The sequence below is a fragment of the Magnolia sinica genome, chromosome 9 (genome assembly GCF_029962835.1).
Source record: "Magnolia sinica isolate HGM2019 chromosome 9, MsV1, whole genome shotgun sequence".
In the NCBI taxonomy this organism is placed as follows: Eukaryota; Viridiplantae; Streptophyta; class Magnoliopsida; order Magnoliales; family Magnoliaceae; genus Magnolia; species Magnolia sinica.
Genome location: NC_080581.1, coordinates 59,807,904 through 59,834,915, shown reverse-complemented (window position 1 = coordinate 59,834,915; position 27,012 = coordinate 59,807,904). Strand labels below are relative to the sequence as shown.

Here is a 27,012-nt window from a genome sequence, read left to right as displayed (position 1 = left end):
GTTTTTCCATCCAACTACGATGATAGCCACAGAGGGTTTGGCTCGCATGCAAGAAGATTGATTACAGAAGTTGTGCTGCAATTCAAGACTCTTCGATCCAAGTGCAACCCCTCCACCTTCCACAACCATCAATTCAGGAGGGGCATCACGCGAGGTGCTTCAATTGGCCCGAAATGCAAGCTAGGTGCGAAAAATGCTTGTGTTATAATTGTGATAAAAAGTTTACGCCGAGACATCGATATAAAACACAACAATTATTTTTGTTGGAGTCAAATGAAGAGACTAAAGCCATTTTTGAAGAGGAAAAGGCAGATGCTTCATGGAGTGACCGAGATCGTCTTTTACAAACAATATTCCAATCCCAAATCTCCACCACCATCTGCAAAGGAGACTCCAACTTCATTATCCTCTTCTTCCAACTCACAAACCCCCTCATTGAGTTCTAAACATCCTTCTAATAAACTAAAAGGTACCAAAGTGATGCAGGACATTAAATTAAATATGACATGCAAGATTTCAAGCTATAGATCATACCAATGTTAAACAATCACAAAATTTCACGTCCCACATACGATCAAACATTCAACCAGGGGAATCTACGGGGGTCCAAGCCTACACTCGTTTAGGAATGGATCAAATAAAATTATAAACCAAACAATACCCAAAAGAGTGTAAGATTCATCCACTCCTGCAAAGGATTATTCCCCAATTCAAGAGATTCACCATGTTTCAATTTGGGGAAAATCTAGGGTTTGCAAAAGAGGAAAAACTTGGGATTTGGGATTGTCTATAATTAGGGTCTGGGATTTAAGGCGAAAAAGGAGAGGAGATAGAAAAATCCAGAACCTGAGACAATCCGCGCGTGCGGACAGTGGCCTGGCCCAGACGCACATGCGTGGACTTCTGTCCGCACGTGTGTGGGGCCCACGAATCTAGAAACGCCCTACTAGGGTCTAGTCAGCCAGGGGAGGTCCTCTCTCACGTCAAATTTCAAGCCGATACGACGTGCAGTGAGTGCGTGGTGCTCCGCTTTAGCCCCATGGTGGGCCAGAATCTGGAAATCTGCTGTAGAATAGAACTTGAGTGCCAAAAAAGGATAAATCTAAAGATGGGATGGCTGATGGAGATGAGGGATGTGGGGTGTAGGGGTGGGGACAATTCAGGTTGGTTGTGGCTTCGCATCACAATAGTTAGCCCTTCGAGAAGGGAGGATCAACTCGGAAAACTAGAGAAGAAGAAGAAAACACAGAATTTTATTCATAAACTTCAATGCCAAAAAACCTACATGGGGTTGCCTATTATAAGAAAACTCAAAACCCCAAAAGCCGCGCCATGTGCGCACACTATTACTTAGAAATGAAGTAACAAAAATAACAACTAATCAACGCAATCAAAACTGTTCATGATGTTTCTAATAACGATAATAACCAAAACTCAAAATCCTAGATCATCTAGGGTAGTGGGCCACGATCATGAGATCCAATGGTGGAATCCCTATGATAATCAGGTCCACTCCAATGCTCCATAGCATGGCCCCCTAACTAAGAGGTCATCCATAGATGTCGTCGTCGATCCAGATCGATAGTGGGGCCTTCCTCCTCCTTGAGTACGTACGTAGGGTGGGGGGCATGCGCATGCGCATGATGTCCCCATCGACTCTCCTCAGCTGCAAAAATTTCTCCACTTGCAAAACAAAACTCCTGAACAGCTCCAAGATGTCAGGATCAAGTTTCTAAAGCTCTTCCTCAGTGAGCCACGCAGTTTGAAGTTGGGTGTGACTTCCACTTGACCAGGAACTTTTGAAATCCGTCGTCCGACGTTGATAGTATCTGATGGTCCAAAATATCCTCTATCTCCTCTCTGGGTTTGGAAAGAGTAGGTATGGGAGGTAGAGGCTGGGAAGAGGGGTCGGGAAGAGGCCATGAATCAAGGGAAAGGTCCGGGAAATCAGGATGGTTCGATGTAAGGCTGGACAATGTATCAGTGGTCCCCTGAAATGCAACTAGATCCTCCACATTGAATGTAGAACTAATACCCATGGAAGGTGGAAGATCTACCACATACACATTGAGACCGTTTCGTTTTATAATTTTGAATGGTCCAGCGCTACGCACGTGTAATTTACGAATGGCTCCCTGAGGATACCGCTCTGGCCTGATGCAGACCATCACAGAGTCCCCTACATTGAATTCCTTGAATCATTTATGTTGGTTTGTAGAAACTTTATAATGTTCATTACTAGTATTGATCTTTCGCCTAATTTCTTGATGCAATGAATGAATGTGATGTGCAAAGGACTCTATAGACTCTGATGACCTATGGGACAGGGACATGGGGACAAGATCAATAGGCTTCCTAGGAACAACACCACACCAAAGCATGACTTTATATGATCCAAACTGAATAGGAACAAGACAACGGTGCGAGACTGGACTGGAAGTTTCATCAACCCAAGACATTTTATAGGGTTGATGATGGGCTTCATGCTTCAAGCCCAAACAGCTCACAATGTCAGTTCATGCCACGTTGGTACAACTACCACTATCTATGATCATCTTGCAGCTCTTATCACCACATTTTGCGTGAGTATAGAGGGTCGTGTTGTGGCGCCAATCGTCGGTATTCTTTGCTTGTGCAAAGGCGCGACGCACAACTGCAATGGTCGCGACTCTTGCGCTCCCTCTTCCTCATCACTAGGAGTTTCTGCTGGCTCATATTCTTCCTCCTCACCATCACTTTCTGAGTGCACTACTTCTACTTGCCCATTAATAAGGAACACCTTGGTGCCCTCTCTCGTGCCACACTGGTGGGCAAAGTGACCAAACCCCTGACATCTAAAACACCTAGTCGCATCACTTTTGCACGAGCTACACCCGACAACTCCTTTACCCTCATCATCCTTGGGCCTAGCTTGAACATTACTGGAAGGCTTGTATTGATATCCAGTGCTAGGCTTAGCCCCAGAATGGTTGGCCTTGGCGCCAGAATCGTGAAGCTCAAACTGCCTTTCCACAGGTGTTTTGAGGTATTGCTCGACCTCCGACACTACTTGATACATCTGTTCAAGAGTGTTTATGTCCTTGGCGAGCAACTCTCTCCTAATGTCAGAACGGAGGCCCGTCTTAAATCGAGCAAGAGAGTACGGGATCCTCATCAACTTCACATCGGGTCAAGTACTCTTCGAACTTCTTAATGTATTTAGCCACACTCATGGAACCTTGTCGAAGAGACTACCATTCTTCAACCAACCTCAAGTGATAGGAAAAAGGAGATATTTTTCCTCAAGAGTCTTTCATTTCTCCCCAATGGACTATTGGGGGATCCCTCGACCTTTCTTTCTTTCGCTCCACAGTAGCCCAAAACCTCTTTGCTTGGCCCACAAGCTTCATCTTGCCGAATCGGACTCGACGAGCATCCGACATGTCATACCACTCAAAATAGTGATCCATATCCGCCAACTAATCTAGAAAAGCTTTAGGGTCCAAGTGGCCATCAAACGTAGGGGCATTTACTCTAACTCCCTTGAGGAGTTGCGCATCTGGGTCATAATGATCATGATACCCCTCGCGGTGTAGGTGCACGGGTGCGCACCCATGACCATTCCTTTGACCACCCCCATTCCCTTGTCTGTCCTCCTAACCACCTGTCTGAGATTGGGCATCTTCCCCAATGGCGGGGTTTGCCCGGGCGGAGGTTTGTAGTTGGGTAACATGCACATTAAGATAATCCAAGCGTTGGTCAATATGTTGTTCCAAGCGCCTACCCAAAGACTCAAACTGCCGAGTTATATTGTTCATTAACTCTTGCAATTGATCCATGTTCAGTGTAGGGTGCAAGCCAAAACCACGACCAGTACGTGTGGGCATACAACTACTCACTCAACTCAAAGACCCTCTAATACAACTATATGCGTCTAAATGGGACTAAATGATCCTATAGGACTCTATATGAGAGAAACTACACAACGCTACTAAAATTCCAGCAATGTAACTGCTCAAATTGTCTGTTAACAGAAAATTCAGCAATGAAAATTGGGGATTTTCTGACAACAAAAAATTCAGCAGTCCATGTCGTGAATGATGGGTCCTAAACAGCCTTATATGATGAGACTTGATGCAAAATAGACATGAGTAAACTAAACCCTGAACATGTAATTCATTCCCCTATGAAAACCTTAAGCTTTGATACCAAATTTGATGCAGGACATGAAATCAAATATGACATGCAAGATTTCAAGCTATGGATCATACCAATGTTAAACAATCACAAAATTCCACGTCCCAAATACGATCAAACATTCGACCGGGAGAATCTACGGGGGTCCAAGCCTACACTCGTTTAGGACCGGATCAAATAAAATTATAAACCCAACAATGCCCAAAAGAGTGTAAGATTCATCCACTCTTTTGGGCATTGTTTGGTTTATAATTTTATTTGATCCAGTCTCATCCACTCTTGCAAAGGATTGTTCCCCAATTCAAGAGATTCACCATGTTTCAATTCAGGGAAAGTCTAGGGTTTGCAAAAGAGGAAAAAACTTGGGATTTGAGATTATCTATAATTAGGGTTTGGGATTTAAGGAAAAAAAGGAGATGAAATAGAAAAATCCAGAACCCGAGACAATCCGCACGTGCGAACAGCGGCCTAGCCCAAACACGTGCGTGGACTTCTGTCTGCACGTGTGGGGCCCACGAATTTGGAAACGTCCAGCTAGGGTCTGGTTGGCCAAGGGAGGTCCTCTCTCACACCAAATTTCAAGCCGATACGACGTAAGGTGAGTGTGTAGTGCTCCGCCGAAGTTTCAGCCCCCTGATGGGCCAGAATCTGGAAATCTGCTGTAGAATAGAACTTAGAGTGCCAAAAAAGGATAAATCTAAAGATGAGATGGCTATGGCAGATGAGGGATGTGGGGTGTAGGGGTGGGGACATATTAGGGTGGTTGTGGCTTCACACCATGGTAGTTAGTCCTTCGAAAAGGGAGGGTTTCGTACCCAATTAGATTCTTCAACTCAGAGAACTAGAGAAGAAGAAAAAAACGCAAAATTTTATTCATAAACTTCAATGCCAAAAAACCTACATGGGGTTGCCTATTTATAAGAAAACCCTAAACCCCAAAAGCCACGCCATATATGCACACTATTACGTAGAGACGAAGTAATAAAAATAACAATTAATCAATGCAATCAAAACCGTTCATGATGTTTCTAATAATACTCAAAATCCTAAATCATCTAGGGTAGTGGGCCACGATCATGAGATCCAATGGTGGAATCCCTATGATGATTAGGTCCACTCCAATGCTCCATAGCATGGCCCCTAACTAAGAGGTCCTCCATAGATGTCGTCGTCGATCCAAATCGATAGTGGGGCCTTCCTCCTCCTTAAGTACGTACGTAGGGTGGGGGCCGTGCGCGTGCGCATGATGTCACCATCATTAAGCCTCCTACCACACCCTTCCATTAGAAAATCTCTTTGAAGCTTATTAAGTCTTGCTCCAATGGAAGCTGGAATCTCTAAAGGTGAAAAGTACCAGCAAGGATCATCATCATCCTCTCTATTTATCTCTTGGGGGTTGTCCCACCCTCATCAAAACTTAGCCATGACTAAAGAGTAGCACACATGTACATGCAGTCTTTCCAATAGTAGTGAGAAAGGAAATTGCCAAATTGAGATAGAGAAATCATAGACTAATTCACAAGTAATATGTCCTTACAAAAAATTAATCATCTATGAGAAAATTCCAGGTGTTCCATTCAGCCATCTAGAGAGATTCAGATTCGGGTTCCTAAAGTTTTATCAAAGAGATTCATGTTCCATCATAATAGTATCTATTTCCAAGTAACTGAAGATATTGTAAACTTCATAATATTTAAATAATATAAGATAAAATGTTCCATGTATAAAATCAAAGAGCACCAACTAAAGATGGAAATAGAGAGAGAGAGCAAAAAATCCGAACACATTCCTAATAATCAACCAAAATAAACAAAAAAAAAAAAAAAAAAAAAAATTACGATATTGAGTTGCCAATATGCAGATGGTCATTTAAATACCTGAAGCTTGGAATTTAACCTTTGCTTTTCTTCTTCCAACTCTCTGATCTGTTGTTCATACAAGAAGGTCAGAAAACTAACGAAATAAGAAAAGGTTAAAATAAGAATTGGATCAACTTATGGAAAACAAGAAAGAAAAAGAACCATTTTCATACTTGTGCCCTCAGTTTCCTCATCATTGACTCTTGAGCAGCTTGCTTTCTAGAAAGTTCTTCACCTGCTCCATAGACAATCATATTCAAACATTAATACATAATGGAAGGCCTAAAAATTTTGCAAAATTCCATCTTTACTAGAACTATGAATAGATCCCTATACATAGGGTTGACAAAGGGCCAGGTTATGGTGGGGTCCTAGACTACCCAAACCTAGCCTATCCAGGTCTGGGTCTCATTATAAAGACCAAGATTCAAATGGGATGGAGTAGCCATCGACTCTTTGGAAATTGGTTTCAAGACAGGTCTGGGTCAAATAAGAGCATTCACATGGTTGGGCCTGCCCAATGGATTAGACCGCATACACGTGATCAAGCAAGAAATAGAGAGGAGATAAATGACTCACATTTGTCACTTCTCTTTTATTTTATTTTATTTTTTAAAGGATGGAAGAAAAGTTTCTTTTAAGAACTGTTTAAAAAATAGGTTAGGACTTGGGACATCAATGGGAAAAAAAAATGCTGAAGATGGAGAGAATGGATTTTTTATGGAGAGGGTGAGAAATTTTTTATAAAGGGAAACAAGCAAAGGAGACCAATGATGAGGAATAATCGATCGGAATACATCGCAACTGGATTGAAACTATGATATGGGCATTTACCAAAAACAATTAAAAACTTGGCTGAGACGACGATGCTCCTAGCTCTTAAGAACACATCTTCAGTCTTGCTTGTTGAATTGCAACAGCCTTTGCTATTTTCTTTTGCCCATAACAGCAAAATCAATCACCCAATGGATTTTCCAAGCCAATCCCTCCCTCCTTCTACCCATACGAGCAAAATCAATCACCCAATGGATCTTCCAAGCCAATCCTTCCCTCCCTCTTCTTCCCATACTAGCAAAACCCAATGGATCTCTCTCTCTCTCTCTCTCTCTCTCTCTCTCTCTCTCTCTCTCTCTCTCTCGGGGATAGTTACATCAAAAAGGCTAATCCCCACACCAGATTCCCTCCCAGGATCCATCACCAATGCAAGATAATCTCCCTTTTGGGTTTGTTTGGATTAGTTGAAATTGAAAAGTGAAAATTAAATTCAGAACAAAACTTCCGTTGTTTGTTTTTTCAAGATCTACATGGAAACTCACTTCTATTTTTCCAAATTTCTGGGCAAATGACTCTTTTCAATTTCCATTTTAAAACGTAAGAAATATAATTTCCTCACTTGAGAGGAAAATTCATTATCCGTTTTCTCCTTCCCCATCTGAATCCCACTTATCATTTAGATGATCTCAATCATATGGGTCTATCCTAAGTGAATCCTAACTAATAGTAATTCCGCATGGAGCCTACTGAGATGATCTTAGCCAGCGTGGGGCCACAATCAATCCTAAACAATATTTTAAATATCGACGATATCAACCGATGTATCCCACTATGTCTTGTATCCCACCTGTGCGATAAGAAACGCATAGGTAGTGTCGATATATCCCACATCTTCGATCCAATGAGCATTTTCAATTTCCGATCCCTTTTTTTAAAATTATGTTAAATCAGTGTCAAATGTTTATAATTCCATTGGTTCTTCCTGTTTTGCATGAAAAATCATGGAGTTGGCACTTTGATTTCTATATCCATTGGTTCTTCAAGTACTCTGTTTTTTTAAAAAAAGAAAAAGAAAAAAATTTCCTTCAACCAGCTATCGATTGATACTAATTTCAATGTATTCAGGAGCATTTGATGAAATGATCATCACATATACTCTAATTTCAAAATTTGAGTGTAGGCGGTCCAATTGGAGAAAATTGAATAATAAAAATCATTTTTTAACTAAAAATTAATTTTAAAATTTGTTAAAATAGGATCGGATCATCCGTATAGGATACAAAAAGAAACTCCAGATATTTGATATCTTTCTCTTTGAATGAGATCTCAATTCCAGCTACGGTTTCATTAGATATCTTACAACTAGAATCCCTCTTTTTTCCGATCCGGTTCCTCCACCACCGCGAACCCCAGTTAGATTCAGGCATGATACACTTTTTAGTTATTGGGAGAACCCAAGTACTCTCTTTCGGATCCATGAAACAACTCTTAGAGATCTTTTTCCCAATTTCTTTTCAAAATTTCCCTTCAACTAGCTATCAATTGATACTAATTTCGAAGTATTTAGAAGTGTTTGATGAAATGATCGTCACATACACTCTAAATGTTATGCATTCAATTTGAATATAGTTGCATTAGTTTAGTTAGACAGCACATAGCTTAGGACCCTATGCAAAGGAAACCTATTATGTGGACTTCTTTTTTGAGATGTTATGATTTAGAAGAGTGTATTAAGGTCTTTTTTAACAATGCCTGAAGTTTCATTGAAAAATTCAATCATTTTCCCAATGTTTCTCCATGCTTCCCCAAAAGTGCGATAAATTACCTGATACAAACAATATATCCCGTGCGATAACCGATACGTATTTGTATCCCAATGATGCGATGCATAACGTGATACCGATATTTGGAACACTAATCCTAAATACTTGTATTGTCACATGGGGCCCATAGGTGGTGATCTTAACTATCAAACAACCACTTTCTCTAAAAGCTCGAGCCGTCAGAGGATAGCATGTCAATGTATATCAATGGACTTTAACACTCACCCACACGTGCAAGATGGAACTCCTCAAGGGAACATATTGGGCAAAGGGTGAAGGGACACAACTCACACCATAAATGGCCCCCTATTGGAGAATATATTAGGGAGGCATATTTGTTGCTCCCGGGATTTGAACACAAGACCTTCCGCTCTGATAGCATGTCAAACAACCACTCTCTAAAAGCTTGAGTCGTCAGAGGATGGCATACCAATGTATATCGAGGGACCTTAACATTAACCATACGTGGCCATCATTACCATGTGCATTTCCATGTTAGGCCCATCATTAGATTATCCTAACCATTTGGCACCCATCACTAGTTGATCATACTCATGTGTCTTTCCATATTCAACCCATCATTAGAAGATCTTAACCATGTGGGCCCCATCTCTAGTCGATCATACCCATGTGTATTTCCATGTGCGGCACATTGTTAGAAGATTAAACATGTGGGGCCCATCTCTAGTTGATCTTAACCATGGGTGTTCCTATGTTGGCCCATCATTAGATGATCTTAACAATGTGGGGTCCACCATTAGTTGATCCTAACCATGTTATTCCCACATGGGTCCATCATTAAATGATCTTAACCATGTGGGGCCATCACCAATCGACCCTAACCATGTGTATTTTCATGTGAATCCCACTGTTAAGCATGTGGGTTCATCACTAGTCGATCATAGCCATGTAGGGCCCTTTTTATTTTATCTTAAATAGTTTATTTCCACATAGGCCCATCACTAGTTGATCCCAACCATGTCCATATCCATATAGGGCCCATCGTTAGATGATCTTAACAATGTGGGGACATTGCCCCCATCCTAGACCCAATCCCAGCCTCCTTGACATGCAGTTCAACATTCTAATAATCATAGGCTTTTTCAATATCTAGTTTGCATATGACACCTATATGTCCCTCTCTATTATGAGAATGAATGCATTTGTGAGGAATGGGAGCTCCATCCAAAATCTGTCTATATCATACACCTTAAGATTTAGATATATCACACTACCAAGCAACTTCCAGAGTCTCGAGGCTAAAATTTTTGTGGACATTTTGCAAGGGCCTCTTATCAAGATTATTGGTCTAAAACCCTTAAGCATTCTAAGCATTCCGTCCCTTCTTTAGGATCAAAGCAATGAAAGAAGCATCGATCTCTGTTGAAAGCTTACCCCTAACATGAAATTCCAAGATTAAGGCAATGAGATCCTCTTTTACAACCTCCGGAAAGACCTGAAAGAATGCAACCAAAAAGCCATCCCGACCTAGAACCTTGTCTCCTCACTAAGTATTTTACGGGGCCTCCTTCACTTCTCCTCGATTGGCCTTACCCACTAATTTCACTTTCCTCTTGAGACACCCGCTCCAAATCCAACTCGGCAGGGTTTGGCCGATCCCGATCCTGCCCATTAGAAGGTTTGAGTGGAAGTGAGTTGCACATATCTAATATCTCTTCTAATCTTTTCCTAATCAAACCATAAATTGTAAATGTGATTATACCTTTGCCTACCATTTGTGATTTTGTAGAAGTATTCTGTATTTCTGTCCCCTGCACTAAGCCACACCACCCTATATATCTGCCTTCATTATCTCATCTTCTTTCGCTTTCCTTTTGTAATCAAGTTTTGATTGATTCAGCATGATTCTCTCTTACTTCAATATGGGTTCAACTTCCTCATCAATTGTCTGAATGGCATCTAAAACTGTGACTTTGCTTCCTCCACTTCCCAGAGAGTTTTGATTTCCACTGCCTGATTCTTCCTTTTAGAAGTCTCAGCTTTATCATCAGTCAATGTTTGGCCCATCCCTCCACGGAGAAGACATCCACCATCTGTAAATCTTTGTGATAAAATAATCTGCCCCACATTAGCTTGAACATGAATGGGATTGGGCCCAAATCTTCTTCACGGGTTTCCAAAATGATGGAACACTGATCTTAGACAAGGCAATTCCCTTTTAAGAATTCATAGGAACATCTCCCATTCAAGGGACATAAGGAACCATCAAGCTTGGACGTATAGCTGACCTCTCTCAGTTGTTAGACCATGTAAACTTGATGCACCCATCAAAAGATCAATCATCTCATGCTTTCCAAACTACTCTAAGAATTTTGTCATTCTTTGAGAAATGCGGTTACCATCCATCCTTTCAAAGGAACACATGGTGACATTAAAATCACCCGTCATGCATTAAGGCTTCTCCAGCTACTTCTAGTGCTATCAACTTCTCACCAAAAAGTCTCTCTAACATCGATCATTTGGCCCATTCACTACTGAGAATACAATATTAAAACTGTTGTTGACATTCTTCATAAGAACGGAGATCAAGTAGGCAACTGCCAACCAGTACCCTCAAATCCGCTTCCATGTGACGATGATACCACCAGCCACTCTGTTTGCATCTCGCTTGACCTAATCAAACTTTTCCCTCCCCATAACGATCTGATAATTCATTCTCCATATTCTGAATGCCTCCTAGAAGGAAACTGAGCATTCTGGCTTTTCCAAAACTGTCTCACTTGCACCATGCTCTAGGTGCCCAGCCCCTTATCCTTCCATGAGAGGATCTTCATTTGGACACACCAATAATCTCCATTGTTCTCCCCTTTTCTTTGTCATTGTCCACCAATTGATAGTTCTTGCCTGTTCCACTGAATCCTTCCTCCTATGTTGGTGAACAGTCCTCTCTTTCTGCCAAACACCTGAACAATACTTCAAAGTCAGGGATTGCCTTGACAAAGATGAAGAATAGGGTTTTTCCTTCATCTTTTGGGTTCAGTTTGTTGGAGTTTCTGAGAAAAAGAATTGATCCTTTCTTAATGGAAAGAGCAGGATTGTGAACAGAGAGCAGATTGGGGAAGAAGAGAGAATAGTGCGAGAAGAGATTGTGAGAGAATAAGAAATGAAAGAGGAAGAGAACAAATCATGGGGATGAGATTAGTAGGCCACATGATCAAAGATTGACAAATAGTAGAAGTTCGAAGATGGAGGGGATTATATCAGTGCACCATAAAAATGGAGAAGAGAGTTCGATCAAAGGACCCTTCTAATACCATGAAAAGAACCTTGAAAATAGGAATTTTTTTCTATATTGAATTAATAGAATGAATACAAAGATAATGTATTTATAGGCTTCCTAAGCCTGTTTTAGAAATTTCTAGACATCTTCTAACGAATATCTAGAGAGATCCTAAAGATCTTGTTAAGCCTATCAAAAAAGGTTTCCATAGATAACAAAATACCCTCAAAGCACATAGAATTACAAGAATACCCTCAGAAATTAAACCACTATTTCATAATTCAAACCAATGTTCTAAAAATGGAACTATAGGTTGAGCAGGTGCAATTGTCAGATCAATCCAAACTGGTGCAACCAACATTTGAACAAATTTTATTATCACCCAGTAACGATTATTAATTAATTTTTTTGAAAGATGAAGCAATATTATTAAGGCCAAACAGCCGAAAAAGGAAAAATAAAAATAAAAATACAACCAAACCCCACAACAAACAGAACCCAAAAAAGGAGCTTAGACCACCCACTCCGACAAATACAACAAGGCCTAATTGAGAACCCTGCCTGAAGAACATCCAGTTACATAAGCAATATTGTTTATTTCCATTGAGATAGACCATAGCATTGCAAGCAGGGCTAGCCCCCATTTAGTGGGACCAAGAGAACTGCCCCCACCATCATGCCACAATCTAAAGAGCCATTCGATAGATCTAAGCATCACCCAGCACACATTTGCCGACTGAAGAAGTAGTGGATGAAGATATGATCTACTGATTCCTTGGCATCCAAACATAGTAGACACGTGTTAGGAAGGAACATTGAGAGCTTCCGAAGATTATGCGGTGAGAATTCTATTTCTCCCCACTAACCAGGCAAACATTGAGACTTTCAGAGGAGCCTCGTACATCTGGACAAACGATGTACAATGTTGATCACCCCCTTGAGGAGACTGGGCTAAAAACTGATATAGGGACCGAACCAAAAATCTGCCAAAGCTCCAAAACCACCAAAAAAGAGAATCATCCACACCTTGAGATGTCAAGATCCCCTACAAGCGAGAAAGAAGACCCAGCAGATAATTGAATTCAAAATCATAAAGGTCCCTCCTACATGGGGGAACCCAGACTCCTCCAAAATTATCCAGGGAAAAGCAACTAGCAACCGAAATAAGCCACAAGGTAAACGCTAGCCTAGACTGGAAATGAGGATCTAAGCATAGAATCACCATACCAGGTATCACCCCAAAACCTCACCCTAAAGCCCTCCCCCGCAGCGAAACTAAAGCCTTAAAAAAAAAAAAAAAAAATTTTGGAGCAACTTGCGCAATAGCCTTCCACAAGAAAGAGGCCAAGTAGAGGGATGAGTCTCTGGTCCACCACCTAGTGGAAGTGGTATCATACTTAGTCGCCACGATTTGCCTCCATAGACCTCATTTCATTTCGGAAGATGGAATTTTCCTTTCAAATCCCCTCCTTGCCAAAGAAATCCCTTCTTAGCTTGTGGATACGATCAATGACTAATTTTCGGCAACTGAACAGGGACATATAATAGAGAGGGAGGTTAGAAATGGAGGATTTGATCAAAAGAATCTTACACCCTAGGGAGAGCAATTTTCTCTTCCAGGGACTAAGCTTACACTTGAATCTCTCAACCATGTTATCCCACAGAAGAATCATTGGTTTACCCAAGCATAGGAGGAGACCGAGAAATGTTGTTGGGAAGAACCCCATACGGCAACCAAAAACCTCAACTAGATGTGCCAGCTTCTCTACAAGGGTATAGACAGGGCACAAAGGATCTCGCTTTTGGAGAGGTTTATATTAATACCCGAGACCACCTCAAACAAAATTAAAGAAATTCTCAAGTTAGACACCATCGAATCCTCAGCCTAATAAGACAGAATGATTATCATCAGCGTCTTGCAAATGGCTAGTAGGCTAATAGAAATTTTGGACAAAAAATCCCCTAAAAAGCCCCATCAACTGCCCTCTGGATAACATCATGCTAAGGGCCTCAACTACTATCACAAAAAGGGATGGAGAGAGGAGATATCACCTTACCGAAGACCTCGAGAAACTTTTAAAAAGCCAAAAGGGGAGCCATCAATCAGCACGAAGAAAGTAGCCAACAAAACACAACTATGAATCTAGTCACCACTTCCCCAAAACCCACCCACCCCAACAAGTAATCCAAGTATGGCCAACTAACATGATCATAAGCTTTCGTAAGATATAACTTACATAACACTCCCTAATTACCTAACCTGTAGCACGAGTCCATATACTCATTGGCAAGCTAGGCATTATCAATGATCTGTCTACTTGAGATAAAGTCACTCTGGGAAGGCAAAATGACTTTGGGGAGAACAGCCACAAGTCTCTGACTTAGAACTTTAGCAATGATCTTATATAGGCTTCTTAGAAGGTTGATAGGTTGAAAATTTTCTGAAACAATCATCTTCCTCCAATTTAGGGATAAGGGCTAGGAACGCACACCCTAACTCTTTCAGGAGGTAAACCGAGCCAAAAAAGTCTTCAGTGAAAGCCAAAAGATAGACTTTAATCAAATCCCAAAAAGACTGGAAGAAAGTCAACAAGAAACCATCAGGTCCCGGAGCTTTGTCCCTCCCCAAATCCTAACCACTACTTTAAGATCCTCAATAAATGGGACTCTTAAGGCTTAGGGCATCCTCCTGGGAGATGCGATTGAAGTCCAAGTTATCCAAGCAAGATTCTTCTCGGCCCTCATCTAACAAGACATAAACATAAAACGACATCGCAAATAGATCATTTATCAACAAACTTAATACTATTAGTCGAAAGAGAAGAGGTAGAATTGGCTATGCCATGGAAGAACTTAGTATCTTTATCTCCCTCCTTAAGCCAAACCGCCCTCTGACGCCATTTTATCTCCTCCTTTAAAAGTCGAGAACAATAATCAGAGATTAACTTATATTTTACGATAAAATCCTCCTCAGATAACACGCCACTCTCCTCAATCAACTCTTGGATGTCGATGAGTAGAACGTCCGTCTCCTGCTCTCTAAGATTGAAAACCTCCTTTTTTCTAGCACAAATCTTAGCCTTTAACATCTTCAGCTTTTTGAAGAGGATGAAACCCACCTTACCCGCAACATTGAACAAAGCCCAACAAATAAAAACGAGATCCCGAAACCCTTCCACTTCAAGCCAAGCAAACTCGAACCTGAAAGGTTTAGGATGTCAATTGATCTCCTCTACATCCAGTAGAATTAAATAATCCTTTTTTATGGGAGAGGAAATTGTTGCACCCACCTCGGTGACACAAAGAATCTATCTAACAGCGACATAGTCGGAAAGGCTTGGCCATTCGGCCAAGTGAACTTACCCTCGACCCAAAAATCCACAAAATCCCTCATACTACTAAAGGTCTTAGCTCCATGAAGCTTCTTATGGACAAAGCAAACAACATTAAAGTCAATACCCAAGCACCAAGGAAGAGACCATCTATCAATCACTGAAAATAGTTCTCCCCAAAAGGAGGGACGAAGAGAGGGACAAGAAGGACCATAGACTCTTTTGAAAAGAAAAACATTTAAACCCAGGGGATATCTCCTAAAAAACAGCATCTACAAAAAATAACCCAATCCAATTCTCCTCCTTGCAAAATTCCACATTAAAAGAACTCTTGATGCACCAATGGAGTCTAACGTCTCCCAAGCCATACCCTTAGGACCCCACACTAACTCAACAAGCTTCCTATTCACCAACTAGACTTGGACTCTTGAAAAATGATAATGCTAGCTTTAGGGAAGCGGATTGCGTACTGAGTAACCCATTACGCTAAGCGTACTGAGTAAACTCTGTGGGGTCCACCTTGATTTGTATATTTTATCTACTCCGTCCATCCATTTTAACAGATAATTCTATAGCTTGATCCCAAAAATAAGATATATCCAAATCTCAAGTGGACCTCACCACGGGAAATAGTGTGAATTGAAATTCTACTGTTGAAAATATATTGGGGCCCACAGAAGTTTTGTATAAAGTTGATATTTGTTTTTTTACCTTCATCCATCTCTGTGTAATCTTATGAACAGGTTGGATGACAAATAAAAATCACTATGGGCCCTAGCAAGGTTTCAACAATAGAAGTCATTATTCTCATTGTTTCTTATAGTGTGGCCCACTTGAGCTTTGGGAATACTTTTATTTTAGATTCAACCACTAAAATTATCTCGACAAGCAGATGGACGGCCTGGATAACCCACATACATTCATAGTAGGCCCAGCTGAGTTTACTCAGTACGATAAAAGCGTACTGAGTAACTCAGTACGCAATCCTATTTCTAGCTTTAGACCTTTTACACATCTTTAATTTGGATGTGCATCTGGGGCCATCCTAACCCATGAACATTCCACATTAAAATCTTCATTGCGGAATAATCTGACCCCTCTTCCCTTCCTAATGTTTCTAGGGATCCCCTCTGATTGACTACTCGGGCCAACCCCTAGGTTCACAAGTTCCCTACACCCCTTCAAAGGCTTAAGGGATCGACATTGAATGCCTCCCTGCGAAACCTTGATACTTCTCTCAGTAACTATCTGGAGAAGGGCAATATAGTCCACCTTATCCCTAAACACTACCCCTAGCAACCTACCCACATGACATAAGGCCTCTCTCACCCATCTTTTTCCTTACACAGACACAGCCAACACCTCAAAACTCTCCCAAGAAGGAGAGGAGAATACCTAGGTACCCTGGAGGGTGTGAACCTCAAGGCAGAAAGCAAACCTAAGGGGTAGAACATCCAAGGCATCTTTCCAAGGGACCAGAGGAGGAAGACACGGAATCGTCAAATTCTTGAAACCTATCATGACTCAAAGGAGAATCATCATAGGAAAAACGAAGAACAACAAGGGTATTGAAAATCTCAATGCGAGAGTAACAGCCCACCTCCCACTCAAAACAAAGAGCCCCTGGACCGAAAGAGAGAACCATTTTTTTTAAAATTTTTTTGTTTGGCCGGGTGATGAAAGAATTCAATCTTCCAAAAAAATGATGAAAAAATTCAGGTTCAGAAGAAGAAAAAATGGAAGAACCACACATACCATCAAATGAGAATTCCCCCACACGTGTCACTAAAAGAAACGTTCACACGCATGGGCAAGGATACACAAGACTTTCGAATTTGGAAGAAACCTCCAGAAGGATGCTACAAACGCTCGTGTCAACTATCTCTCAATTAGGTGGGCCATGACACACGTCGAGCAAAGACAAAAAGAGTCTGAAATCTCCCTCCTCAAAGATGACACCACCGTCCAACGCAATGATGCTCCTAATGTCTTCAACCATGCCGACACCCTCAGTAACAATGTCAGAACTATGTGACAAACTGTTAGAGGTTGCACAGGCAGTTACAATCAATTTATCGTCAACAAAGTTTTTTGTATCCGTTATTATATGCTCGTAAAGGCCGATACATATAGGTAATGGCCATGATCGTTACGTGATACAAGGGTGAAACAGGGCAGTTGGTTTTTTGGGACCATATCAGTTGTTCCGGTTGTCGTAAAGGCCGTTATAGGGCATAACAACCATTACCCTTGAACGGTCGAAAAATGGCCTATTTATTTCTATTTAAATCTATTTTTCTCCTCATTTTTTCATTTTTCTCATTCCGAAAACTTTCCTAGATAATTTGACAACAGATTTTGACCACTCTTGCTATAGTTTTTAAGATTAAAACCGTAGATTGAAGTGATTTGAGCGAATAGAAGCTCCGAGGCCCCATGGATTACCCGATGCACGTGGTTAGCAGGTGATTGTCTGCATCCATAGGGAATAGTCTCGCCTTAAAGGGATGGGGACACCCCGTTGTCATTTTTTTTAAAAGAGCTCCAAGGGCCATTTTTTCAAAAATTGAAGTAGTATTTATGCCTTTTTTTTTTCCTTGATTTCTAGTACTAATGCTTAATTCTGATGTGTAAACATTAGAGACATAATCATGTTCATAAATTCACTAGACAACCCAATACAATACTCTCACCAAAGAGTGGACTGTTACACTACCATAAACATGTTTTTAAAAAATGCATATTTGGAATATTTACATTATTCTGTATTTTTTAGATATTTTTTAGAATTTTTTAGGCAAAAGAAAATTTCCAACCATTATAGGGGTCGTAACGACCCGTATCTACTGTTACGGCCTATACCCGTATCGGTAATGGTGGTGGCCGTTACGGCCACCATTATCACTACGAAATACCTTGATCATCAAAGACATCAAAGACATTAAAACCAGCAACCATTGAGGCTCATAACGAACCCACCATGTGTCGACCACAGCAAGGGCACTGCAAACAAAGATGGCACCTTCTCTCTCCCCTCGATAGGTGTACACATTGCCACCCAAGGAAGGGTATGAGCGAGATATATGAGAATAAGTCAGAGAGGAAAGACCAGCTTCGAAAGAATGCATGACCAGCCGACCTTCCACCGCTTCACAAGCCGTCCAATTGTAGCCATGTGTAACCTGCTCTTTGATGGCTACAATCAAGAAGATGATGGCAATGACATTAGACAAGACAATATCTCTGGAGAAGCTGATCGAATGTCTGGGGAATGTCAACCCTCCATTCACTAGGACCTACTACCAAGCCAAATCTACATTCTAAATCAGAACCACCACACGTAATGGCCAACAACGCAAGGGGTCCCACGCAAGAAGATAGTCATCCCACCCCGACAATATTGACTTTATACAACAACACACATGTTGCTACCCCCAAGTCATCAGGACCCACATGAACCAAGAGCACCATCCTACCCCACACACATGATCTGACCAATTCGAAGAACCATGGGAGTATGGATCAAGATGCTCCACACTCCTTCCTACACTCTGAACAGGATTGAGGGGCCTTCCAGCCATCCCACCATGAAAGTCGACATGACAATCAACCGGTGCATGCACCGGTGGGCACGCCTCATACTATCGAAGCATTTTTCGTCCCCAATCACAATAAGAATAGAATCTGACACTGAGGTTAACTTTTTCTGGTGGACACACAATTGAACCCATCAGAGTTCCTCCCATTTCATAGGAGCCTCATCAATGGCAACCACCTCATTCAGATAGGAAGCCATCAACGTGAAGACCTCTTCAAACCAAAGTTCCAATGACAAATCAAAGATGTTGAACCAGACATCCTCGTTCCCAAACATAGACCAATCAGCCCACCTAAACAGGGACAACATCAAACCATTCCGGTAGAGTCAGCCAACAAAGATAACATGATCGATGTTTGTTGAAGGGCGAAGAGAGACCCAAAAGGCTGACTCTCATAACTGGCGAAGGAGAAAATCATCCTTGTCAAGATTACAGGACTGAATAAGCCAGGATACAAGGTCTGATACTGACGACCCTAACCTCAAGGTAGCCACCAAGCTCCATTGGAGGTCTGGCTAAGCTTTTTCCACGACTTGAGGATGAACAAAGACTTCCAACCTAGACGCAAGAATCGATTTGGACACGGGGAAAAGGGGAGCAGCCGTTGAGCTAGGTTGCTCCTTCGAACAAGAAACCAAAATGAAATTGTTGGAATGGGTACCCCTAAAATCCTCATAGGGGGTGGGTTCCCCCATGAGAACAACTCTCAATGATTTCAAACCCCCAATGGAAGGACCACATCCTTAACTCTCCTTATCAAATGAGAAGAGGGGAAGACATTGTCTCCCCTCCCCTTTTCCCCGTTATTGCCTCTTCCCTTTTTTTTCATTGCCCTCCCGATTAACAGTCCTCAGCCCATAATGGGCTTCTTGAACCCTTCTCTCTCCAATTGAACCTTTTCCCATTCAGTCCTTCGATCACCCTCACCAAGTCTTCCTCATTCTATATCCTAATGAATGCAAATCCCCTAAGGGGGCGTTTGGCGCATGGGTTTAAATGGGATTAGGTGGGAGTAGGTTTTAAGATCCCATGGATCATCCCAACGTCCTATTTGGGACTCACATAAGAAATGGGTTGTGAAGCCCCTCCTTGGAATTAGCATCAGGGCAAGGCTTTCTGCAATCCTACTTTGGGTTTCGTGTGGCTAGTAGTCGGTGCTATGTGGACCCCACTATGATGTGTGTTTTATCCATGCCGTCCATCCATTTTGAAATATAATTTTAGGGCTTGATCCTAAAAATGAGGTAGATATAAATCTCAAGTGGACCACACCATGGGAAAATAGTAGTGATTGAATTACACCGTTAAAAACCTCCTAGGGCCAACTATGCGATCCACTTGAGATTTGGATCAAACTCATTTTTGGGCTCATACCATAAAATGACATGAAAGAATGGGTGGACAGCATGGATGAAACACACACATCATGGTGGGGCCCACAGAGCACCAACCGGTAGTGGCAAGATGAGTAGCCAATCCGTTTCCCAAACATGAAGTGGGATGGCCTCCGAGACATGGGATTAGACGACAATCCCTGACAAAGTGTAATCATTACATTTTGGTAATTCCATCCCACTTAAACCCATCTAATCCCATGCTCCAAACACCCCCTAATAGAGGCCAACCCTTTCACCCTTGGAATCACTACTTTCCTTACCTTACTGAACTGTCCAAAGACCCTTGGGAAATTCAAGTCCATCCACTCCTCTAGGCATCGATCAACAAACAAGGTGGGAAGCTCTGACAAGGGATCCCCTACCTTCTCTTCCGGTTCCTCAGGGGTCCTCTTGTACTTCCTTTACCTGTAGGGATCCACACATCTTTATCAGCTTCTCCATCACCATCAAGAGAGGCATGCGTCTAGTCAACAAGAATCCCTTTTCCTTTAGATAGGTCTCTTGTTCTGGAGTCTGGTTTGCTTTTAGAATAGATTGTAGATCTCCTTTTGCTTCCACTAACAGCCTGCCCTCTGGAATGAAAGACCATTCCCTCTCCCTTGATGCCTTTGGAAGAACCATTTCTTCCGCAGAGTAAAGACCTTGCCCGGCTATAGAAGGAAGGATTTCTTCTCCCCCCATATCTAGATGATACCTTTGCTCCACCCCAAGAAGCTCGCATCTTTTCTCTGGTAGAGTCCTGCAGTGCGCGCCTAGAACTTCTTCTCAATCGCCCTCTCGATTCAGCTCGAGAGATTACATTATTCCCCAGATCGAAGATCGAAAGGTAATCCATAGAAAACACCTTTCTTTGGTGGACAGATTGATGCCATAATGTAACATATATTTTTTATAAAAGAGAAAAGGGGTCCAAAGCCAGTTCAATTGTCGGTTCAGACCGATTCAGGCTGATTTGATCCGGTTTGCACAGTTTTTTAGGCCTTAAATGTTCTGAACAGAATGGAGCTGGAAGGAGCTCTAGGTCTGGTCAGAGAGGTCAGTCCAGTCCAGTTTTTAGACCATGGGTACAGACTCAAGCATGAGCTATCAAATTGTTGTTATTTAAGCACAACCAGAATTCATATGCAAGGATTCTTTGCAGCCGTACCTTCAGCCATAACTTGATTGATTATCTCATCTTTCTCTTTCAAAAGAGCAGCAGCATCACTTTTTCGACTTTGTTCTCTCCTTAATGTATCCCTTTCTTTGGTAAGAGCATAAACCTGAAACCAAAAGCGTCAACATGCAATCACAAGAGTTGCCATCGGCGAAAAATGAAAATACTGGTAGTACTGTAACTGGTTGAATTGATAGAGTATGAGACCTTTGAGGCTATTAACTCAGGTTGACAAGTTCAAGACAACATGAAGCCTCTTTTTTTTTTTTTTTTAAATGAGATGATTGAACATGAAGCCATTGTCCACATTTAAGGAAAACAAAATTCTTGTAAAGTATCATACAAAATATGCAGCCTGATAACAAATCTCAGTCACACAGCTCACTTGTTCACCTGATAATTAAACACCATGGAGATGAGGGCCCCAAGAACAAAAGATGAGATGATGATAACTTATTGGCCATCCTTTAGTTTGTGTTCATTGTCTGTGGCATGACAGAAGGTTGAGAAAATCCTGGTGCTAAAGCATCCATAAAAAAACACCCTTGTTTTAGGCTTACAAAGCATTTGCAATCAATGTGGCTGAAAGATGACATGGCTGCCAAATCACTATTTGCAACTCCTGTTTTGGAAAAGAGAGAAATGCCCTGATTGATTCCATCAACAAGAAAAGCTAGTAATCACCATGACTGGCAAACAGCTGACTTAGCTTACAAGAAGAAGGATACAACATGTTCTCAGAGAATCACGACCTACAAATGTGACAAGTCACCACAAGAGCAATACAAGCTACCATGTTGCAAAGGACCATATGAGATCAGACTGTAAAAAGACAACGCCAGATTCTCAATTATTGGACTCATTTGTGCAGTATTTAAATTTTATTTTTTTATTTTTTTTTTAAAGTCCTCTTTAGGAGCAGCGCCAGTGCCCTAAACCTTCTTTCTTTCTTTCTTTCTTTTAAAGGGTTATGAAGATTTTATTCAAACAAGCAAACCCCTAAAGCTTATAAACATTTTTTTCCAATAAGCAATGATGATTTACCAAAATAAAAACAGCAAACACTATATCCATTAAGGCAATGGATAAGTGTCACCTGCATACAAGGCTTGCCATGATACACCACCTCCAGCCAACACACCAGCCACAGAATTACTCTCTAGGAACTGAGCTGAACAAGATGAGACCAGCTCCATGTTCCAAAGAGGCTTTTTTCAGAAATCAACTTGTGCATCATGCTTATGCAACATGTGCATCATGCTGATGCAACATGACAAGTATCAACTTGTTAGAATGATCGTGTTTCTTCTTTGTTTAGGTACTTTAGACTTATCATGTTTCAGAAATCATTGGTCTCAAAAGCAAATATCAACTTGTGCATCATGCTTATGCAACATGACAAGTATCATCCTAAGCATGAAGGAAAAGTTGCCTCTTTAAGAGGCTTTTAACATGGTGGAGACCTTGTGAAGTTGTGTTTGTTGAATTTTTTTTTTCTTTTAGCAGTATCTGGGTTGCCATTGCTAAATTCTCATCAGCTTGTTAAGGGTAGAGGTCAGGTGATAGCAAATAAATAAATAAAATGAAAAGAAAAGAAAAGAAACACTTTCTTTTTAAAATAATTGGACTTAGAAGCACCAAGAGACGGTTGAGGACAAGAGAGGGTTGAGGACAAACAGGATACAGAATAAAGTCCTCAAGCAGCCCTCATCCTAGGACTCTCTCTGTATGTACTTAAGAGGTGGCTCTTTCTTTTTCTTTTTTGAATGCTTACGAAGAAATATATTGGCAATGAGCAAAAGTAGCTACAAGAAAGAGGCAGAAAGGGGATCGTGATGAGTAAACCAGCAAACGTTACTGTTGAGAGCACGAAAAACAAAGAATCAGCATTAGACCAAGCCACCTAAACTAAGAACAACAAAAGATGTAAAACAAAAAATAAGTGGACTTCCCTTATGGATAACAACAAATGCCATCTCAATTAAGTTTTCGCAAAGAAATTAACCTCTACCATATAGAATACTCTAACAAAGAACAACAACCAAAAAAAAAAAAAGGAAAATAAAAAAATAAGCGGACTTTCCTTATGCATAACAACACATGCCATCTCAATTCAGTTTTCACAAAGAGAGCAGCATAAGAACAAAGCATGCCATCTCAATTAACCTCTACCATAAGCATTCATGTGGGTTTACAAAATATTATAGCTAACGCATAGAGAACAACATAAGAACAAAGCAAAGAATCATGAATAAATGAAAACTGATTGCACCTAATGCATAAATACAGTCATAATTTCAATTTGCACAATTCAAAAAGGCCATTTTATGTTAAGTTGTAGAAGAAATAAACTATGAGAAGGAAATGTACCTTCCTTTCAAGAGATGCCACCCTTTGATGGTACTCCTCTCGCAGTGCATCAGTTTCTGAGTCTGCGTTCCTCTGCAGCATAATTGCCGAGAGTGGTCAAACATACAAAACAAAACTCAGGAAATTCTACCAAAGCCAGATTGTGATTTAGAATGACAATTTTAAGACACCAGGAAACTGGAATCAAGCCCCAAAATAATGGAAGAAAATGTCCCTTCCAAAAAGCTCAACATATTTATGAATAAGTGTCGTGATGAGATGGCAAGAAGAACCACAGTAAAAAGAATAGGAGTATAATATGTGGTTCATCTCCTGCCAGAAACAATGCAAAATTAAGAATGCTATAGTAAGAAATCCTAGCTTGGCTCATATATTGGAATAATAAATTGTACTCGTTGATACTTCCATGATAATAGGATATCTGAAGAGAAAGAAGCTTTGAGAAAGATGAGGATGGGAAAGGCCTTGGAATCAGATGGGTAGACGTGTTTTTTTTTTTGAAAGGTAACGATTTCTATATTGATAAGAGAAACGGATTAGAAAAAAAGGGGGAAATAGGCCCGCTGAGATAGCGAGCAGATTACCCACCTAAAAAAGACAAATTACAACCCTTTAGAGAAGCAACATTAGATGCCCATTCCACCAAGAGGAATTTCACCCTATTAACTAGAGAATCTGCCGAGTTTGAAACATCACCCATTTCTTTCTTCCCAAACTGTCCACCAAATAGCGAGAAGGGTCATTCTCCAAATCTCCTTTCTTTGGTTTCCTAAATCAGCACCTTGCCACGCTGAGAGCAAACTCTCAGTGGATCCTGGAAAAGACTAAAGAATACCTAAAAGGGGGAGGATAGCTGCCCATATATAGCTGACGAGCGGGCAGTGAACGAATAGATGATGAACAGTTTCTGTGTTGGCCATGCAACACAGACAAACATTAGTGAGAACCATGCCCCTTTTCCTCAAGTTATCGACTGTCAAGACCTTCATTGCAACTAGCCACCCGAACACCGATATCTTAGGAGGGATTTTGAACTTCCAAACTCACTCTATCAAGTTTGCGGGATTGACAGAGGAGGCGGTTCCCAGAAATCTGTACAGGGACTTAACTGAAAAGTGACCAGCTTTGTCTAGTTTCCATAGCAGGGAATCTTCCTTTAGTTGATCTGGCTTGCAGATGTTCAAACGATTAAGAAGGGCCATATAATCTTCGATCTCCCAGTCCTGGAGATTCTTCTACACACAATATTCGAGAAAATTTCTTCCCCTATCACTGAGAAACAGTCCGCCACTTTGCTATTGCGATTCAGAGCTAACCGAAATATGCTTGGAAATGCTTCTTTGAGAGTAGCTTCTCTCAACCAGTGTTTTAAATATCGACGATATCGGCCGATATATCCCACGATATATCTTGTATCCCACCTGTGTGACACGAAACGCAGAAGTAGCAGGATATATCCCACATGTTTGATCCGGTGAGCATTTTTTTTATATTTCATTCATTTGTTTCCTGTAAATTATGTTAAATCAGTGTGAAATTGTTACAAATCAATGATTTTTCATGTTTTTCATGAAAAATCATGGATTGGGAGCTTCAATTTTGAGATTTGGAGGAAAATGGCCGAGTTATGGAAAATTGAAAAAAATCAAAAAATTTCCAATTTCTCGCAAATCAGTTGCAATCTGTATGTCCAAACAAAAAATCAAACATGTATGTAACCTGATCTAGTGATTCTTATTTTGCTTTTTAATGTATTGCTTGTGTTTCCAAACTTCTTACATTAATAAATTATATGAGGAAACTTTGAATATACTTGCATCAATTCAGTTAGACAACGCATAGATTAGGACCCCATACAAAGAAAACCTATTATGTGCACTTGTTTTTTTGTAATGTTTTGATTTGTAAGTGTGTATTGATGTCTTTTTTAATAATCACTGAAATTTTATTGAAAAATTCCACAATTTCCAATGTTTGCCCATGTTTCCAACAACAATGATACATTATGCGATACAACCGATATATCCCATGCGATAACCGATACGTATCTGTATCCCAAGGGTGCGATACATAACACGATACCGATATTTCGAACACTGCTCCCAACCACACATCTTCCCATAAACGGATCTTTTTGCCATCTCCTAGCGCAAAGCCAATATCCTCAAGGACCCTATTCTTGATAGATTTCACATCTCTCCACAAAGCAGAAGCTCTGTACCGCATGGAATCCTTTGTCCACCATCCACCCTCTAAATATCCATATTTGCTTTTAATTAAGGAATTCCACAAAGTCCCATTCTCGGTCCCAAGCCTCCAAAATCCATTTTCCTAAGAGGGCTCGATTCATTATTTTGAGATCCTTTACCACTGCTCCACCTTCATTCCTTCCCTTGAACACCTCTTTCCAATCTACCAAATGGAATTTCTTTTTCTCTTCTTTCCCTTGCCATAGGAAGTCTCGTCTGAGTCTTTTTAGGATTGAGAGGGTCGAAGCCGGGCACTTGAATAGGGACATAAAGTATAAAGGTAAATTCGAGAGCGCAGCTTTGATCAATGTGAGTCGCCCACCCAAAGACAGATATCTGCATTTCCATCTTGCAAGATATTTCTTGAATCTATTAATGACCTTGTACCATAGTGATGATGGGGGCTTACCGATACCAAGCGGGAGGCCCACAAATGTAGTAGGGAAGCTGCCCATAGGACAATCAAAGTAATTAGCAAACTCCCGTAATTCGTTGTCCTCCATATTCACTCCAAACATCTTAGACTTACCCAGATTAACTTTCAAGCCCGAAACTGCTTCAAAACATCTGATAGTAGTGCGAAGATTACTCACTTTCTCCCGATCAGCTTCACAGAATAGAAGCGTATCGTTTGCAAACTGAATATGAGAGATGACTGTATTCATTCCTTTCACTTTAAGCCCACTGATGATGCCTTCTTCCTGACCTTTGCTCAACATTCTAGATAGGGCTTCTCCAACAATAAGAAAGAGAAAGGGGGATAGCGGATCGCCTTGATGAAGACCCCTTGTGCTACTGAAGAAACCTTTGGGGGACCCATTGAGAAGAATCGGAAAATAAGTAGAACCTACACATTCCTTCATCCATGCTCTCCACTTGACCCCAAATCCCATACGCTGAAGTATATATTGTAAGAATCCCCAATCGACGTGATCATACGCCTTCTTAAGATCTAGTTTGCATATAAGGCCGTTGGCACCAGATTTGTGGCTCGAGTCCAAACATTCAAAGGCAATGAGAGCACTATCAATGATTT

The 27,012-nt window shown here is 41.0% G+C and overlaps 1 protein-coding gene across 1 annotated transcript in view; it reads right to left on the bottom strand.

The window, feature by feature from the left end:
* The window catches only part of LOC131255487 (golgin candidate 5), a 71,843-nt gene that overhangs the window by 21,753 nt on the left and 23,078 nt on the right, over positions 1-27,012 (bottom strand). The window contains exons 5-8 of the mRNA XM_058256229.1: positions 23,728-23,799; positions 21,349-21,463; positions 6,209-6,270; positions 6,054-6,101 (exon numbers count right to left, since the gene is read on the bottom strand). Coding sequence (XP_058112212.1) covers positions 6,054-6,101; positions 6,209-6,270; positions 21,349-21,463; positions 23,728-23,799 — 297 coding nt within the window. The remainder of the gene's footprint in view (positions 1-6,053; positions 6,102-6,208; positions 6,271-21,348; positions 21,464-23,727; positions 23,800-27,012) is intronic.